This window comes from Hippopotamus amphibius, chromosome 6 (genome assembly GCF_030028045.1).
Source record: "Hippopotamus amphibius kiboko isolate mHipAmp2 chromosome 6, mHipAmp2.hap2, whole genome shotgun sequence".
NCBI lineage: Eukaryota > Metazoa > Chordata > Mammalia > Artiodactyla > Hippopotamidae > Hippopotamus > Hippopotamus amphibius.
The window spans coordinates 52,578,237-52,597,502 of record NC_080191.1 but is presented as its reverse complement, the minus strand read 5'-3'; the positions used below and the strand labels follow the sequence as shown (position 1 = coordinate 52,597,502).

Here is a 19,266-nt window from a genome sequence, read left to right as displayed (position 1 = left end):
GAATTCTGGGACAGGTATCCCCCAAGGTTCACTGGTGACCACTGAATTCTCAAACCTTCTTTCAAGCCCTCCTTGCTTTGTGTTTTGTTCAGGTGTGTAAAATAAATGCATTCTAGGAACAGTCAGCCAACCTTGGTACAAATGAATAAACAAGCTGTCGCCAGAGTCTATAAGACAACGATATGGTTCTAATTCTCACTGAAGCAACAGACCTGATTAAAATAAACTGTCAGACTGATAACTGAACTTATCAGCCAGTCACAGCCCACTTAGCTGACAACTGCTGACTGATATTAACTGCTACTGCTGCGTGATAAACAGAGCCACCCATGGTAACACTGGGTGCACCTGACCCCAATCCTCTTAAGACTCCTGTTGGAGACACGTAAGCTGTCTCGAATTTCCTATGCTGCTTCCCGACTGTTAGGACAGGGGAGCAACAAACAAGACATGCAGCCCTCAAATGGCCCTCTCCCTCCGAAATTGCTCTGTTCTCAGGCCATGCAGCCAAGCATTTAAGATACCACTGCTCACGTGGCCCTGATGGATGGTCTACCTGGTAAATTGTTTTCCTTGTGGACCTAATAGTTCCCAACACTCAAATGTTGGTTTTTATTGCAAAAGAAAAGGACATAGGAGACACACAATTTAGGTTTTATGGCTGTGAGTATTTTGGATGGAATTTATTCGCCTCACACTGCAGTCATTGGAGGCTAACTAGAAGTGGAAATGGTGAAGAGGTCAGAAAGGAAAAGATTAGCACTGCGTTCATAATGGTAAGAGAATCGTCTTTTTTCAGAACATTGTACTTTTGAAATCAGTACTTTTCAAAGCAGGAGGATCCTTTTAAATGAATCTTCACTTATAAAACAGATCAAAGTTGAAGTGTGGAGGCTGCTCAAGGCCCAGGCCCCAGCCTCCTGACCATGGCCACCATCACACACCCCCACCGAGGCCCCCCAGGCGCCTGAGGCATGCAGGACCCCGCAGATCACAGTTAAAAACCAGGTTTTCAGGCACCATGAGCTCCCGAACCAGAAGTTACAAAGAGCATAAGAGGCGCGCTGCTTCTGTAAACCTTGAGTCTATTTTTCCACTCAATGAAAATACTAAATAAAACTAGAACAAAATTGTGCTGTTCAGTTAAGGTGGGAGAGGTACCATGTCCTTAACTGTTATGTGGACAGAGCAGAAAAGATGGGGGAAAAAACATCAAATCTGTTTTGAAAACATTTTGCTTTTATTGCTTTTAGGGCTTCCCTGGTGGCACAGTGGTTACGAATCCCCCTGCCAATGCAGGGGACAGGGGTTTGATCCCTGGGCTGGGAAGATCCCACATGCCGAGAAGCACCTAAGCCTGTGTGCCACAACTACTGAGCCTGCGCTCTAGAGCCCACGAGCTACAACTACCGAGCCCATGTGCCGCAACTACTGAAGCCCGTGTGCCTAGAGCCTGTGCTCTGCAACAAGAGAAGCCACCGCAATGAGAAGCTCGAGCACCGCAATGAAGAGTAGCCCCTGCTTGCCACAGCTAGAGAAAACTTGTATGCAGCAACAAAGACCCAATGCAGCCAAAAATAAAAAAATAAATGACAAAAAAAAAATCTTTAAAGTGCTTTTAGCTGGTTTGAATTGTGGACTTCTGGCAATGTCTTATCTTCACTGCACACTTGTATGTTGCTTTCCAAAGTGAAACTTAAGGTTGATCCTGTTGTTCCAAAATCTGTTTAGCACGTGTCTTCTATGTGCACGTAACTATGCAGGATATAAGTAAACCGCTGATTCAAACTGAGTGCACACTGGTAGTGGGTATGGGACCCAGTGTGTCAACTAAAGACACACATTCTCCACTGACTTCCAAAAACTAGACCGTGAGGAGCGCTGGCCCAGCGACATGAAGTTTGGGGATCATAACTCTGAGCCCCCAGTCATGCTCTCTGGGGGGGAAAGGAAGTACCATCTTGGATGTGGGTAATTATATTCTTTCTAGCTGAGCTTTCGTAAAAATGAAGCAATATTTGAATAAAGTCAGACTTCATAAAACTGAAGCAATGTTTGAATAAAGTCAGACTTTTCACATTATTTTAATATAAATTTAGATATTTTCATACTGTAATGATGAGATACTGCTGCAGGGATCTATCTGTTTATGGGAGGAGGCATTCTACAACTGTGATACCCTGAGCTAACAAGCATGCCTGTTTCCCCAGGCAGTGTCAGAATGCCGGGGGCCACCCCTGCTCAGGCTTTTCTGTCTGTTTAAGAAGAAAAATTGGGGACTTGCCTGGTGGCGCAGTGGTTAAGAATCCGTCTGCCAATGCAGGGGACATGGGTTCAATCCCCGGTCCGGGAAGATCCCACATGCCATGGAGCAACTAAGCCCGTGCACCACAACTACTGAAGCCTGGGCGCACGCCCAGAGCCTGTGCTCTGCAACAAGAGAAGCCACTGTGCTGGGAAGCCCACGCACCACAAGGAAAACTAGCCTCTGCTTGCCACAACTAGAGAAAGCCCACACACAGCAATGAAGATCCAATGCAGCCAAAAATAATAACAATAATAAAATTTAAATAAACAAATAAATAAAGATTAGACTAGAAAAAAAAAAAAGAAGAAAAATTGTGGTGAGGAATGATGATGATACTGAAGGAACCAAACCTCCATGCCCCAGCTTTGCATCATGTTCTCAGCGGGGCTCCTCAAAACCCTCATATTGAAATGAGAGACTCACGAATGAGAGTCCCAAGCACTGGGATACTCTTGCTCCTCAGAATAAAAAAGCAAGCAAATAGGCCAAGAGACCTTTCATGGTATATGTTGCCTTTGTCCTTGTTCCCAAAACAGGTCCACCTATTTTCATCTAATCCACGGTTTGTGAAAGTGCTTACGATAACATACAAACTAAATCCATTCTGGCTTGAAGTTCAACTAAGCCCAGACACCTCTGGCTGATGTATGATGACGCTAGGTAGTTAAGAGTATGGACTTGAAAATGCTTATGGTATTGGAAAAATCAGGTCTAAAATATTGTCTACCATTGACTGAGAGCCTTTTATGAGCCAGAGTGGTGCCAGGAGGAAAAGAACAAGGGCTTCAGTTATTACTTAATCTCTCGTTAGCATCCTCACCTGTAAAACATGCACTACAGGATTTGTGTGATGATTAGCAACTGAACATGCACGCACCTAGCCCACTGCCTCATTCATAATCAGTGTTTCAAAATGCGAGGCATTTTTAATTTACTATTACTTGAAGTCTTACTTAAGGTATTACTTTTACTTTAAGTAATACTTAAGTATTACTATTACTTTAAGAACAATCTTGTTTAGAAAAAAACAAAACTCATTGTTACCATTTAAGAGGTAAGGAGGAGTCGGAGATGTAAAGTAATTTGGCCAACGTTTTCAGCTACGCCCATTCAGGTTCAAACCCCAGGTCTCCCCAGTCTAAACCCCCACAGCTCTTTTCATGATCCAGACTGCGTGTGGCGGGGGGTGGGGGGGTGTGCAGGGGGGAAGGGGGTTAAGCCTTAAGAGTTGCAGGACAATGGAAAGTTTCGGGTCCCTCTGACACACAAGTTTAAACTCTTTCCATTTAAGTGCTACATGGGATGGAAGAGTAACTGATCAAAGACCTCTCTATTCATTTCTCAACATCATCAGTTGCCTAGGCTGAGAGATGTTCCTCCCTCCTAAGGATCTTAATTAAGCACCAATCACTCTGGAGAAACTCTGCTCCCTACTGCCGGTTTTCCCAAAAGCAATGGCTCAGGCTGAGGAAGAAAGATAGTCATTAGCCAAAGCACAGATGTCAAGAAATGGCCCAGAAGGCTTGCATATGAAGATGCATTCATGATTATCTGTGCTGACAGTACCGTTTTCCAAGTTCTCACTGCTTTCATAGCATCCTGAGTCTCGTGGAGAGCATCCACTCAAGCCCTGGCTGTCAACCAGCAGCTTCTCCTGGGATCCGGACTGGTCGCTGTTACCTAGAGAAGACAAAAACACAGCATGGGATTGTAAGGGCGATGAAAAGCAGGTTTCAAATCAACCACATCCCAACTTTACCCTCAGTTCTCACCATATGTTTTGAAGCCTTGGACTTTGGAAGAGAACAAATTATTTTAAAGTAAATGAGATAAAAAGAACAAGTGAGATCAGAATGTTTTTCTTTTCAAATCAAGTATCACAGAAAGATAAGTTTGGAGAGAGAGTACATAGCTGAAATACACCAATGCCTTTTAAGTTACCCAGAGGATAACTATGGTCTCAGGCCAACGAGGGAGAGGAGAAATTAAGAGCATTGTGTCAAAAGTGGGGGAAGAGCAACCACAATCCTTTCTGAGGGATGGTACCACCAAGTGGAAGCAGGAGTGAATAAATGCCCTTTCACAAGTAGGAATTAGGCTGTATGGTTTTTAGAGATCTAGAAGATTTGTGTTTCAATTTATCTGTTCCCAGCTCTCCAAATTTGGAAGCTAATATAAAAGTGTCAAATGAACCCTCAAATTTTATTAGCATTTAGGAGCTTTCTCACCTCTCTGTGACGTGTGCTGGCTCTCGTATTATCTCAAAGGGATCAAGCCTGGCATAAAGGGGACACGAACCCCTAAACTAATGAGGGCCGGGGGCAAATCCTTTTGTTATTGTTATCTGAAATAGATTAGGGCGTTTTCTCTCCTTTTTGCTTCTCCCTTTGTCTTGGGTCAGCACTTCTCTTCCCTGCACACAAAGGGCAAGACATGGAAAGCTCAAAATACCCTCCAACTTGGAAACTGAGTACAGAACACCTGTAAGGTGGATGACGGAAGGCTGAACATCCTCCCCATCCTAAGGAACCCTTCTAGAGAGAAGCATTGGACGTTTTCTGTTGAAAGTCGGTCTAGAGCAAATCACAAGGAAAATCACGTGGGCCTTCATCACCCCAGCCGTGTCACTCTGCACATTCTGTGAAGAGGGCACAGCTGGACTTACGTGGGTTCAAGGTTACAAGAAGACCGTGTTTCAATCACACTGCAGACGAAATGCTTGATCAATAAAAAGGCAAGCCAAGAAAACATCTTCTATGTAAAATAAGTAGTTGATGATGAATGGCTTTGAATTACTTATCCTTCTCTTTGCGTCCCCTCCCCACCCCCCACACTCCCACATACTAAATCAATAAAGCAGAAATCTGATGCCTTTTCTCAGGTCATTGAAAAAAAGTTGTGGGAAGGCTGAGGGCTGCCATTCCACACACAGGCCAGCTGTTCCTACTGTCCACTGACCACTTCCTGTTTGTATTCTCACATGGAAAGCATTTTGTAACAGAAATCATGGCAGAACAAGCCCTGAAATTAGAGCGCCAAATTAAGAAGTGCTATTTTTAAAGTATGAATGAAAAATTAACTAATTGGAAGCACAAGAGCAAACGTTTCCCCCTCCCCCACACCGAAAGGGGAACATTCTAGAGAGATGTCCTCATTGTGTGGGAGAGTCTGTGGATTTGGAATGGCCTTCATTCTAGCCTAGCATGTTATTTAGGAAAATGATTCTTATAAAATGAGGGCTTTGAGCTATCAGTTACAACCCAGGAAGAGGAATCAATGCAGTTTGTCCTTGGCAAGATAGTTCAGTGTATTGCAGCAGCCAAAACAGACTCCAAAGTGCTGACCGATGGGAATAAAACAGAAAGCTTGTCCCTGCCATTGCAGGAAAATGCGGGCGGTGCCTGCATCTTTGGGGATGCCAGCCTCACCACACAGCAGGATACCTGAAGTTACTATGGGGAGTGAAGGGGTCCCTTGCATTGCCTGAAAACCGCAGTTCAATTTATAAAATCATGAGGCATACTCAAGGGACTAGAGCCACTGTCTTTCTGAAGGATCCAATCAGCAGCTACTTGCAGGAACCCAGCTACCAATTTAGCAAAATTCCCTAAAACTAAAAGCCAGTGTTTCCCAAGTAGGTTGTCCTTCACTAGGGAGAATGAAGGGGTGGGGCACCTCTGAGATGTTCTGCAGATTCAAGGCCATAGCCTCTCCCTGAACTCACTAGCTTTAATGCCAAGGTGCAGAGGACGAGAAAGAAGGTGACCTAGAACCATGAACACTCTCACGGTCAAGTAACAACGAAGGACTGGGTTGTGAGGCTGAAGCTCCATTTGGACGTGATCTGAATTTGGACTAAAGCTCTTCCCCACCCCCATCTCAACACACACACACACACACACGTTGGAAGAATATGCTAAGACACTGATGAGACATCTAAACACCAAAAGGTGCTTATGCATGAAGACACGTGCCATTCTCTGAAGCGTAGTTACCTTGGGAAAGAAGGGAAAGGAATGGGATTCTTGGATGGCAGGCCTTCCAATGGGCTTGTAACATTATGTCTTTAAAAAATAAGCACTGAAGTAAATATGACAAAATGTTACCTTTAGGTGGATTTAGGAAGTGGATATGTGGATTTGTTTTATTTTTCTCTGTACTTTCATATATATTTAAAATAATTGCTGATTAAAATCCTTATGAAAATGAATTTCCTAAAAGAGAGCTTTCATTTGGCAAGACCTAGGAGAGTGGGTTTGGGATCAGTGGAAGGAATTGCTCTGGGACAATAAGAGTCTTTTCCAAATGGAACCCTGCAGGAAGGCTGGCATTCGCCTTGCACAGATGCAATGAGAGAAGCTGGACCCCTCTGACTGCCAAGCAATGATGCAGATGTGCCTCTTATGTTTGTGGGGGTGCTGAGCTGGAAGATGTGTGAGATCTCTCAGATCTCAGCAGATCTCTGGGTCTGTCTAGTTCGACAGAAATTGATTGCATTCCTCTAAGTTATCAGTTACTTAGAGTACTTCTTAAACACAATGAATTTAAAAGCGCTGAACATAGAATTTTCTAATCCTCGGATAATCCTGGATCCAGGCTCTTGGCTCACTGGCACCCCTGAGCTCTTGAAGCCTTTGTTTTAGAACCTCTAAAAAGAAGTACCACTTTATGTAGGAGGGATGTGCTAAACAGTGGCACAGCACACATGAAAATGGGATTTATGCAGAAGCAAAGAGCCTTCCTTAGACTTCTGAGTGAGCATCGTGATGGGCAAAGATTCCCTCCTATAGAATGTCCCCTGGTGCACATCTCAGGACATCATTCCAGGAGGGACAAGGAGTCTGAGCCCTTGTGGCACAACAGAGACAGACCCTGCCTTATACTCAGAATTTAGCTTTGCTCCTTCTATGTTTGAAAGCTAAAGGAAACGCAATGGATGGGGTTTTAAAAACCAGCTGTTTTCAGTGGCTGAGGAAGAGCAAATGAGCTATTTTATAGAGCAGATGTGGTCCAGGAGACTAGATGATTGAACATTAACTGATATTAACATAGCTGGCCGGCCATTTCAGGCACTGGGCCAGGCTCTGACACAGCCTGGCCACAGACCCCCAGGATGCCTCATGGGAAATGCCAATACTAAAGAGATCCGGTTATAAAGTGATATTAACTATGAAACACAATTCCCTCCAAATCTATCCCTGAAGGCAGTGTGTTTATCTAGGGTTCAGGCATCTACCTGATGGTGTGTCGTCAGTTAATTTAGAGGCAGGACCTATTAAGCAGGAGTGAATTTAACTGCACTGAGAGACTTGCTTCCGTGTCTCTTGGGCCTGATACATTCAGTAATGTATAATTTTTTTTTCCACCATTAACCATGGTCTTGGTGTGTCTTTTAGCAACATAAATGCTATTAGCTACTGATATCCCTGAAGCAGAGCATTTGAAAGAAAATGCATTTGAATTCAATAACTGGAAAGGATACTCCCCCCTTCATGATGAATAATTTCAGGAATATTTTTGATGTCAGATTGAAGAATAAAGAGCAAGATAAGACTGGGTTAATGGAGCAAAGGATACAGTGCATTCGAATAGACTACATAAAAGCTGTGAGCTCACTGAATTCTGCTCACGGGCTGTAAAAATGAGCTATCATTTTGGCTGAGAAATCGCAATATGGAATTCTCCGCTCTACATGTTCACTTGACATTATTTCCTGCTTCTCTAATGCAAGTCGATGAATTTCACTTATTCATTAACTAACCTATTCAATCAGAAAACAATTCCTCATGTGCTATGAGAAGTAATTAACCCTTGGCGGGGCAAGATATTCCCAGTTGGTCAGTTACTTTTGTACCCAGGTATCCTAATGACCTGAAGGCTGCACATCCCACCAGCCCCCAAGGTGGCATGAACAGTGTGTCTTAAGAAAACTGCAATTCAATTCTCAGTCGCTCAGAGAAGCAATTTCCTCAGCTATCACCTAGAAACATGCCAGGAACGTATCGGGTAGTAAGGTTTTCTTTCGCTCCTGCACTGGCAGGAAGGTCTGCTTTGGGAATCTATGTCTTTGTGCTATTTGACACAATACAAAATTGACCTTGGCTTTGGAAAGAGTAGGATCAAAAGAGTGACTCCGGGCACCTAAGCATATGCTAGCAGCTTATGGGATGCCTGCTGGTGACCTGAGGCTGTCGCGGCTCTAACAGTGAACACGTCTGTGCTGGGAGGGACTCACTGTCATATTCCTGTAACAGCTCCACGGCTGTCAACAGAACAGCTCTGTGCTCTGGGTCCCTGATATTTAACTCATCCAAGTCTTCCTCCTCCAGGAGCTTAAAGGTGTCCAAATCCTCATATCCATTGAACAGGAAAGTGGGCATGTGCTCCTAGGCGGGAAACAAGACAGAAGTGAGTCAGCAGTCCAGCCATGTGATCCTGGACTGACAACCAGCCTCAAACGCCTAAACTCTTTTTCCAGAGCCATTCTAAGGCTAATGCAAAGATTAATAAGCATCCTTTGTAACACGGTCTGTACATTCCAGTCCTAGAGCTTAGTGGCGGCTGGAGGGGGGGGCCCATCATTAATCTTGGGTTAAGAAGATGTACACTGCAGGCTGAGATGGACTCCACTGCCTTGCATTTTAATTGTGCCCCTGCTGTGAGCTGATGCCTGCAATGCCACCCAGTGTGCAGTGGAGGAGACGGTTCTTTCATTTAGAGCTACTGAACTTCAGTTCACAGAGACCTGTGACTTCCTCAGGAGCAAGACAGGTTTGCAAGGAGGAAACAGCACACACCATGCAGACTCACCCCACTAGAGGCCGGGAGTCACGGTGGGAGAGAGGGAGGAAGGGGGAGTCCTCACAGCCTCTGAGAAGCCGACCAGGGCACCAGGAGCTTGTGCTTACAGCCCTTTCTGGTAGTGGCTTGAAGCTCACAGCTCTCTGAAAGCTGCTCTCTGGACTAGGAGCAAATTTCAACCTGGGGTTTAAGCTATCACCCCCAGCGGAGGTCAAGGGCAGAGTCATGGTGCTGATAACTACTTCTGTAGGATAATGGGTACTCGTCATGGCAGATGTGGGACCAGAACAGGACGGAACTGACTTTGAGGTTGATGCGATCCAGGAGATCCTCCACCGACTTGGGCTGGGGGGGTCTTCCTTTCCTCCTCCTCCTGGTGGGGCGCTTGGGCTTCTCCTCTTCCTCATTGAGTACATCCACGTAGATGAACTTGAACGTGCCCACCTTGTTGTTCAGCAGGCCCATCCAGGTGCCCATGGGGGGTTTGCTGATTATATCAATGACGTCTCCTTTCTGTGGCCCAGGGAACAAAGAGCTTTCCATTAGGTACATTTCCAAGCATGAACCACCGATCAATCAGAAGTGCTCATCCTGCAGATGTGAAGACACTCTGACGGCCAGAATCAGGGCTCCACAAGTCACCGGATATGATTGGGAGTCTTGCAGAGATCAGACAGAGCACTCCCGACTGTGTCGGATCCCATGGAGACCCAAGGTCCCATCCCCTCCGCCCTCCTGCACCACAGGATCGGGGCCCGAGGTGTCCAGCAGGGCTCGCGGCTGGCTGGGCACCTGGTTCTCTGAATGCCTTGCCCTCAACTAGGTGGGCACCTGGCTCTCTGAATGCCTTAGAAAAAGAATTCCCACCAATCAGATGTCAGTGGCAACCCCGGTCCTATAATCGCTTCAAACATTTTGTGGAAACCCCTCAGTCCCCTATGAACGTCACTGATCACACAGAAAAGCCAGTCATGTCCCTTCAGGTGGCAAAAGCACAGAGACTAGAGGGTGGAGGGCAATAGGAATTCTGGAGGGATGCTGAGGTCAGAGGAGAGGGCCAGTGGGAGGAGGTGATGACAGCAGAGGATGAACACAAGACCCTCCTCTAGCCCCAGATGCTGGCTGGTTTTCTATTTTGTTTTTCACTAAAGAGGAGACCCGTTTATCAAGGTAGCAGAGACACCGCACCACAGTCCAGCATTCCCCAGCAAGGAGACCAGAACACCTCTTAAGGTAACAAGGCACCCCACGTGACTGCTCTGAGGCCAGGCAGACACACACCTTGAGCTTGAGTGAGTCTGTGTCGTAGGGGCTGGGTGTGAAGTCGGTGTGCACCCTGGCGCGCCCACAGAACGGGCCCCGGTACGGGGGCTCCTCGTCGTCACCGTCTTCCGACTTGACACTCTCCCTGTTGCTGGTTGAGGAATCGGTGGTGCTCACTGTTTGACCACCTGCACAGGAAAACAGGCAGAACACGGGTCAATACAGATTGCCCACGCAGCAAAGCTGAAGGCACTGAAGGCACCGCGGGCTAGGAAGGTAAGAGGAGGGAAGTCACGAGCCACAGCCATACGTCACGACCAGAGCAGAGTCCAGGCGAGGATCTGAGTTTTCGGACTGTTCTCCCTAATCAAGCCCCTAAGTGGACAGGGAACTCCAGCAAGTTATCTTTATGACCAGGGAATCTAGGTGACACGGAGACGCCCGGATGGAGGACACCACTCTTAACGTTCATAACCTCCCATTTGTCAGGCATATAATTTTTGCCCCATTTTACAGATCGGGAAACTCAAAGAGGTTAAATAACTTGCCCAAAGGCCAAGTGCTTTTAAAGCAGTGGGCTTAAACTTGGTCTTTGCCCCTACAGCATTCGGCAGACACCACTGTTGGACTGGGAATGGCTGAACAGCATTTGTTTCAGTGACATTTATCATTCTCCTCTCATCTACCCACCCCCCCCAGTTTTTAGTTGATTATTTTATTGCTCTGATAATAATGTTTTAATCAACATTTTGTATTCATAAAAGTTATGAAGACATTAGCTTTCTTTGTCAAACCAGAAGAGAATTACTGGCACTTTCCACTACTCGAAACGCATCAGGGAAAAATAACATTACATTATTGTGTTGAATTCTGCATAAAGTGTTTCCGATTAAAGACTGGAGATTGAAGAGAAGCATTTGTCTTCTCTTTTATTAACCCCCCACTAAAATGTTAATAAAGGAATTGGATTCACCATGACAAGGAAGATGGCAGGGGGCAATGCACAGATGAGAGATTCTTCTACAAAATCTATACGACAAAAAAGTGTAACTACTAATGTTAGGTGGAGGATGCTCCCAGAGGTCAGGAACGCAGCGTGTGCCCTGCAGAAGCCTGGCCTGCTCCTCTTCTTTTGCTGGTCATCTCCGTAAGCCTTTCCCCCGACTTACTCCGCTCTAGCCTCCAGATCTTCCGCTGACCTGCTTTCCCCCCCTCCCCCGACCAAAATCATTACACTGTCTTTTGTGCCACTGCTAGACATCAGTTACTAAACAAACAGGACTCTAGGGCTAGGCGTTTTGCAGGTCTGTCTCTGTAACAGCGCCCTAAGGGTAAGAATTTCCTCTTATTCATCTTTAAAGTGCCTGAACCTGACTCTCAGTAAAAGTCTGATTTTGACTCCGAGGAAATCATCTATGATTGCAAACTAGACATACTCATTGAGCTTTGACCGCTCAGAGAACTCCGCAGACTCTCCACAGACCCTCCGGCCTTGAGCTTGGGCTTGTCCATGTGTTCGCTGTCAGGCTGAGAGGATGGAGGGGAGCCCGGCATTCCATCAAGGCCTGAATCCTGCAATGGATTTTGACAAAATTATGTTTCATCAGAGTGGATGGGTGTCCTTTTCGTAATTCACAGCAGTTCAGCCCTCAACGAAATCAATCAAATCCATCTTTGTACCCATGCCTGACTACCAAAAATGCACCTTCTTTTTAATCTAAATCCTCGCTTCATCTTAAAGTTGCGGCTCATGTAACTATTAATTAAGCACTTACAAAGTACTTTTCATACTCAGATATTCTTGAAAAGACTCTATCTACCCTGTAGACAAAACATTTCATTAAAGACTGAGAGACTCTTAGCACACTCCCTAGTTCAGCAATAAAGCTGGACTTCAAATGTTGATCAAATACAATCCACTAGTAATGTAGTGTCGGAAGTACTATTAGAGAATATTTAATCTATTTGAAAGGAAACATTTACACACACACACACAGACCAATTCTTACTTTTCTGTTTACACAAATTATTGAAACTGGCTAATAAGATACCAACTTAGGACCCTTGAACAACATGAGGGTTAGGGGCCGCTCTGCACCTGCGGATTCAAACAACCACAGATCGTGTAGTACTGTAGTATTTACTAGTGAAAAAAATTCACCTATGAGTGGACCTATGCAGTTCAAACCTATGTTGTTCAAGGGTCAACTGTATGGTAAACATACCATTTTTCTGTCTATGATACAATTTCCGTAAGTCACCCTCTGATTTTAGCTTCTTTCACTTCTCTTTGTATTGTTAGTCAACAGCTGTGAAGTCCCTTTTAGATGAGAATGCTGCCAGTAGTGACTCAGCAGTACTTCTCAGCTTGGGGGTGGCTACACATCATTGGTCTGACAGCCCCTCATCTGCACCCGCAACTACAGCACGCTTATTGGATTCGAGGTGCTATGTAGATAGACAGTACCACACTTTAAAAAGTCTGTAGTCAGAGTGGTTTACTTGCCCAAAGAGAACCCTCTGGCTTATTACACAGCCACGTGAGCACAAAACCATATAAACGAAACCTGTTATTTGCATAGTGCTGAATCATCAGAAGGGCTTTGACGAGATTCTGCGGGACTCTGCAAACATTTAAGGACAATAGAAAGGGCAGCTCCTGATCCCAAACACTTCTGCTCTACATTTAAGGAAAGTGAGCAAACAGCCTCAACAACAACTATAAACAGAGGTGCATTATTAGGATGTTACCGACGCTGCAAAGGATGAATTCCTGAGTAGGTTTTCATTCCTCTTTTCTGAGTAGTAAAATAAACCATCTTTCCAATTAAAATCTTTTTAAAATGCTTCTGGAAAAAAAACCCTCACATTTTGAAGAACAGCAATACTAAATGTACATCTCCGATACTGTATGTTCACAAATGCTTTTTAAAAATTATTAATTTATTCATCACATATTTATTGATTACCTACAAGAAGAGGTACTATTTCAGATGTTGGGCATACAGCAGGAACAGAGCAGATAAAAACCTTACCAAAACAGACGGTATCTTTACTAAAATGTTTTTTTTAAAGGTCTTACAATGTGAATTTCCTCTCTCTAAAAAGCATTATAATGATTCCTTCTTTTTTTGCTTATGTGAAATGACTGCTTTAAAAAGCAACCAGAAAACTAAAAATATAAGACATCTATATAGTAGTAAAATTATAGAAAAATGCTCAAAATGACATGAAAGTTCTACACTCAAAATCCATAAAGCAGAAAAGCCCTAGGAATGTAAGTTTACAAGAGCTTTTAGTGGATGTTTCCATCTAGAGGAAACGCCAACTAAATAAAGTGCTTTAAATTTGCGGCACTGGTTTCACAGGCATGGTGTCTGTCTTATAGGAGGGTGCACAGTTTGCCTCATTGCTGGGCAGAAATATAGGATCACCATCACTCTCACACCCACAGGGACAAGAAATGAAAAGATTAAGGAAAACATTCATGGAGAAGAGACACCGGAGGCAGCCAGACTTCCCCTGCCGGTCTCACAAGCCAGTTTCTCAACCTGGGCCCTCCTGGCATTTTGCGTGGTTCATTCTTTGTGTGAGGGACTGTCCTGTGCATCATAAGATGTATCCCTGACCTCTATCCACTAGATGCCAGTAGCACCCAACACGACCCCACCGGAACTCACTGCAACTATCAAAAATGTCCCCAGACAATGCCCTGGGCTTGGTGGGGGAGCAAAATAACCCCCTCACCACCCCTCAGGACCCCATGTAACCCACTGTAATAAACTGAAGACGTGCAGGCTTTGTTTGAAGCACAGAGCGGGGAGGCTGGCTAGCTGGTGCTCATAGGATTCATGCAGGGGATACTTGGTTTTAGCTCACCACGTCCACCAGAGGGCAGCAGCTGAGCAAAAATGTCTGCTTTCCCTGTTCTTTCATTTGGTAGATAAAGCATCATTACATACATATTTCAAGTAGACAACCAGCTCACACACACGGTGACATCAATTGACTACAGAACAAATACTATAAAGGTGCCAGAGGAGAGTGTTTTGAAACTCTAATGGTCAAAATTACCTCAGACCCAGCTTTCCAAGCGTCTTTACTCCCTCCATCCATAAAAGTAAGACTGATGAAAAGAAGGTCATGTTCCTAGTGATGAAATTATACAACTGGGTAAGGGGGTGGTGTCAGTTCTGTGATATCTTAATGGCCGCAGATAGGGCTAGTTAGTGAACACACCCCTGCAGAAACATGGTTATTATGGAAGTCCTGCATTCAGGAGGCACTTTCTGAGTTTACTTCTCAGACTTGCTATGGGTTCCTAGAACAACTTATGCAATATTTATCTGAGAATTCTGCAAAGAAAACTTGAGTGTTTTTTCAGGTTTGATTCTGGTGACATTCATTTGGGAGCAAGGAATATTTTAGAAAATAAAATCCTTCCTTCGCGTTCTAATTGTTAGTGCTTATTGCGCTAAAGAATAATCATTTCTTTACATGTCTGCCTTTGCTCTCATCTGTACGTAGAAGGCAGGGCCTGCTTTGTATTCCCAGCACCAAGCCTGGTGCTCGGATGACCCTAAGTGCTTAATAAATATTTGCTGAAGCCAATGTTTGCCTTCATAAACTAAGCATGGTCCTGGAGCCTGGTTTAATGCCAACGAATGTATTTAGCATGATTCAAAATCTCCGGCCGACCATCCTCAGCTTTTCCTGTTGTCGGGAAGAACCAAGGGGGCTTTTTGCTTGGTTGTCACATACCTGCTCAGAGACAGAGCTGCTGTATTTTTTAGACATTCTCTTCCTCACTGTCTCTTTCACTGATTTCACCTTCTTCCCAAGGGAGATTCGGGAGGCAGTGGGTGATTTGATTACTTCTTTATACACAAAATCTCCTTCTTTACCCTGCAAAACAAAAGGTTATAAGTATCTTTAAAAACAGAAAATGAAGCCTCCAAACAGGTTTTATTATTCAAATCATGAATGTCCTACCTCTCAGCAAAATGTTGGCCTGCTCTAGGATCTCCACATTTTTCTTTTATTAACTCAGTGCTGTTATTTATCTTTTCGATTAAAAATTAAAAGCTACCGACTAAATGGCTTTTGTTTATTTGTTTGTTTACAGTGGGCACTTTATATTTAAACTTAGTATATTCTTCTCCTATTACATTTTTCCCTACCATTTTAAATACCCAAGGGGACTGTATTTCATCAATAAAGAATGATTTAGATGAACCAATGTTCACTTAATCCCAGCAGCGGGGAAGAAGAAAAGAAAACTACTACTGATACTACTACTACTTTCTTTCACCCAAGAAAGTGGTAAGAACAAAATGGCTAATCTCAATCACTAGAAGTCCAGCACCTGATCAGATTTATATCACTGTAGCATTTCACGTGGTCAACTCCTAAGGGTGCGTAAATTTCCTTTTCTGAACAAGTTAGATTGTGGTCTCCTTTCATTCTATTTTGCATTAAAAAAAACAAAACCAAAACCAAAAAGCTTTCCCCTGAGGGGAAAAAAAAAATCATACTTTTATTTTTTTTAAAAGATTAACTACATAAAACTATTGGGTTACGAATCAATAAAATTTGACATCCAAATAAAATAATTTTATTCTTCCAGGAAATTCTCCAACACTTCAAATAGTCATAGGTGGGTGCTTTAGCTGACACAGGATCATAACAGACACACAGCACAGATGCCCAGTTTCACAGCTTCAGCACCAAATGCACGAGGGGAAAACAGAGCTGTACAGAAAACTCACCTACGTCTTTGGGAACTCAGAAAGTAAACCTTGTATGGACACCAAGGTGGGGAAGCGGGCGCGGGGGGTGGGGGGGGGGTGAATTGGGAGATTGGGATTGCCATATATACATTACTGATAAGAAAAAATATCAAATTGTACCCTTTACATACATGCAGTTTATCGTGTGTCAATTATATCTCAATTAAAGCTCTTAAAAACAAAAAAAGAAAGAAAGTAAACCTTAGAAAGAACCTGCACACTGCAGTGGTGGCCTGCCCCAGACTATGACCCAGCGGCCGGTCTGAGGAATTGGTCACCTTGACCCTGAGGAATCTGGTTTGCTTTGGCCCAAGGGAACTGGGTTCATTTCAGGATACCCCCAATCAGAAAGACCTAGGCTTGGCGTAGGGCCTGGTTTTCAGAAACGCTGACACGTACTCTTGGAACCCAAATCACAGGGCTCCAATCCTGCGGCACTACTTATGTGTCACAGTCACGCCCACTTGCAACTACCAGGAACAAAAAGCACGTGTGCACCAACGACTAAGACCATCCAAACTCATCTGGACGTGTGACTTGAAGAAACTTGGAAACCAAGGTATTAAAGAAATGATGTTACAGCAAAGAGACAGACGGAGGCCACAGGTGGTCCTCATTCATTCCGTGTGGAACCACGAAGTGTCTTTAAGATGGTGAAATAGGGCTTCTCTCCAAATGTGATTTCAGGTCCCGAGGAAAAGGTTACCCAGTTATCGATTCTCAAAGATACTAAATGTGAAACTATGTCAACCACATCCCTTGAATCCAAATCTCTGGCTTCCCCTCTGATGTATACTCACCACTGGGTCAGAGTTATTACTGCCAATGTGCAGAGAACGATTTGTCAAGTCAAATCCTCCAAAACTGCAGGTTCTCTGTGGAAAGGGGAGGACAGAGCAGGAATAATCCAGTTATGCGCAAGGCAGCCAGCAGTGCACCAACCCAACACATGTCCCGTTTGCAGGATGTCACTGAATCACAAATGTGTTACAGGATGAGAGTAAGAAATGAGAAATGAAGAAGAAAATACATGATTCATGTTATAAGGAGACATCACTCATTTTGCCCTTCCAAAGGCCACTGTGCCTACAACCAGAGGTTCAGAATGCCCTTCACATGCAAAAACCAATTGGTTAAAAGAAGAAAAAAACCACCAAAAAACCATATATGTGTTAAGTGTGCTAAGATTCCCTGTCTCTTAGCAACAGAATTTCCCTTCCAGACCCCTTAATATCGGCTGCATAAGTAGTGATAATGAGGGAACGTGTATTAGGGAACCCATGTGCTCAGAGAGGTCTTGGAAATCCAGATCTGAAGTCCTATAGCCCGGCCACCGACAGCAGGCTTTTCTAAGGGACTCTTGTTTTGTTTAGTTTTAAATCGCTGAGATGGAAGAAAAAAGGTTATGTTTATAGTAGAGTCCAATCAGGCCAAGAGGATTACTCACGCACTGCTTCCCAGACCTAGCCAAAAGTGCCGATAACTCTCCCATCTAACTGCCCAACTTAATCACTTATGGCCCTTTCCTCAGAGTGTATGAAATAAAGACACCACATTTGCCCAGAAAGAAAAAGCTTGGTTCCATGACTGTCTTTGACCACATTTCTTTAATTTCAATAGGAAAAACACTGATGTTATAAAGAATGAGAACTTTACTGTCCTTTCAGCTGGTTTCAAACTTTATGGAACTGCTTATGTTTCAGTGCTTTTAGATTTCCACAACTTGGTTTGAATTCTCTGCTGTTTTTCTAGCAAAAGCCACTCAAGCACCACCTCCCCCCACCAACCCCCAAATCTTTAAGAAAAAGGAGAAACGCAAAGCACATTAATTTTTGTTACAACCGATTATCTTCTAAAGCAATTGGTAATAAAATTTGAATAACAGATTTGGGTGCCAATATTTTGTATTACTTGCTTCTCAGAGAACGCTAGCTAACAGCTATTAAATGGAAGAAATGAACTGAGAAGCACAATACACACTATAAACATTGCTTATTTAAAATAAATACACTTCAGACATTAACTGAACTGAGAAAGTAGAAACACCCAGGAAGGAAAATGCCTAGGTTTTTGGAATCACAGACAGGGATCCAAATCCTGGCTCTACCACTTTAACTTACTGTGTGACCACAGGAAAAGTATTTAACCTCTCTGAGCTTTGGTTTCTTCATTAGTAAAAGACTATCTATAGCCTATATTTGCGAATTCTAGTGCACTGCCTGGCACAAAGCGGACACTCCAGGAATGCTGGTTTCTTCCATCACTTTTCATTAGGGCCACATGGAGAATCTGGTAGCTTGTCCTGACAATTGTTATATTGAAGTTGAGGCTTAGTCAACATTCTCAATATGCAAAAAAAGAACTGGAGCTTAGTTCTGGGCCTTACATTCTGGGAGCTTCAACTGTAAAACCAGAGCAATCTCGGGAATGGGCCAAAAAGTGAGTGATAGCAGGTGTGGCAGGAGGAAAGGCCAGGAGCTACGGAAGTCTTACAGGAGACATTTCAGGGTAGCCAACATTCAGGACATCACACAGCTGTTTTCCTCTTTCACCAAAGCTGTTGCTGCTGTTTTAAATAATCTACCACAGACATAACTTTCAATGGATGTTATTCTAATTTTATATAAAAATATCAATGGACACTCTGATTTACCTTACAGTCAACTTAACTGGACCTATATCTAGTCTACAAAAAGAGAAGGACCTCTGTAAACAAAAACACTCATCAAAGCCCTAATCTGCAAGCAATGTTATGACCATCTTCTCAAGGCCAATTTTTAACTTTAACTTTCCCTTTCCAGCTTACGGTGCCAAATACATTTTCTCATTTTTGCAAAGGCAGTCATTTTATTCCAGTTTCTTTCCTGTGACTCAGGGCTCCACAGACACAGTATGGCGTCCAGATGCCTCAGCGTTTTATGGCTTTTGTAGTTCCCTGCTTTGAATTCCAACACTGACTGCAGCACTGGAGCCCAGCATGTTATTTCTGATGCATATGAAATAACTGACAAAGAATGTATGTGGAAACTATAACTGCAATAAATTAGAAGCTCATTTATGTCTTCATATGCCTGCTGCATGCATTTTCTCCTAAAATAAGAAGTT

At 43.8% G+C, this 19,266-nt stretch overlaps 1 protein-coding gene across 7 annotated transcripts in view; it reads right to left on the bottom strand.

The window, feature by feature from the left end:
* Window positions 1-19,266, bottom strand: part of SASH1 (SAM and SH3 domain containing 1) — a 322,758-nt gene that overhangs the window by 7,512 nt on the left and 295,980 nt on the right. For all 7 annotated transcript variants that reach the window (XM_057738103.1, XM_057738104.1, XM_057738105.1 and 4 more), the window contains 7 exons: window positions 16,962-17,036; window positions 15,134-15,277; window positions 11,809-11,944; window positions 10,391-10,560; window positions 9,413-9,622; window positions 8,544-8,694; window positions 3,875-3,988 (listed from right to left, as the gene is read on the bottom strand). In XM_057738103.1, the coding sequence (XP_057594086.1) occupies window positions 3,875-3,988; window positions 8,544-8,694; window positions 9,413-9,622; window positions 10,391-10,560; window positions 11,809-11,944; window positions 15,134-15,277; window positions 16,962-17,036 (1,000 nt within the window). The remainder of the gene's footprint in view (window positions 1-3,874; window positions 3,989-8,543; window positions 8,695-9,412; window positions 9,623-10,390; window positions 10,561-11,808; window positions 11,945-15,133; window positions 15,278-16,961; window positions 17,037-19,266) is intronic.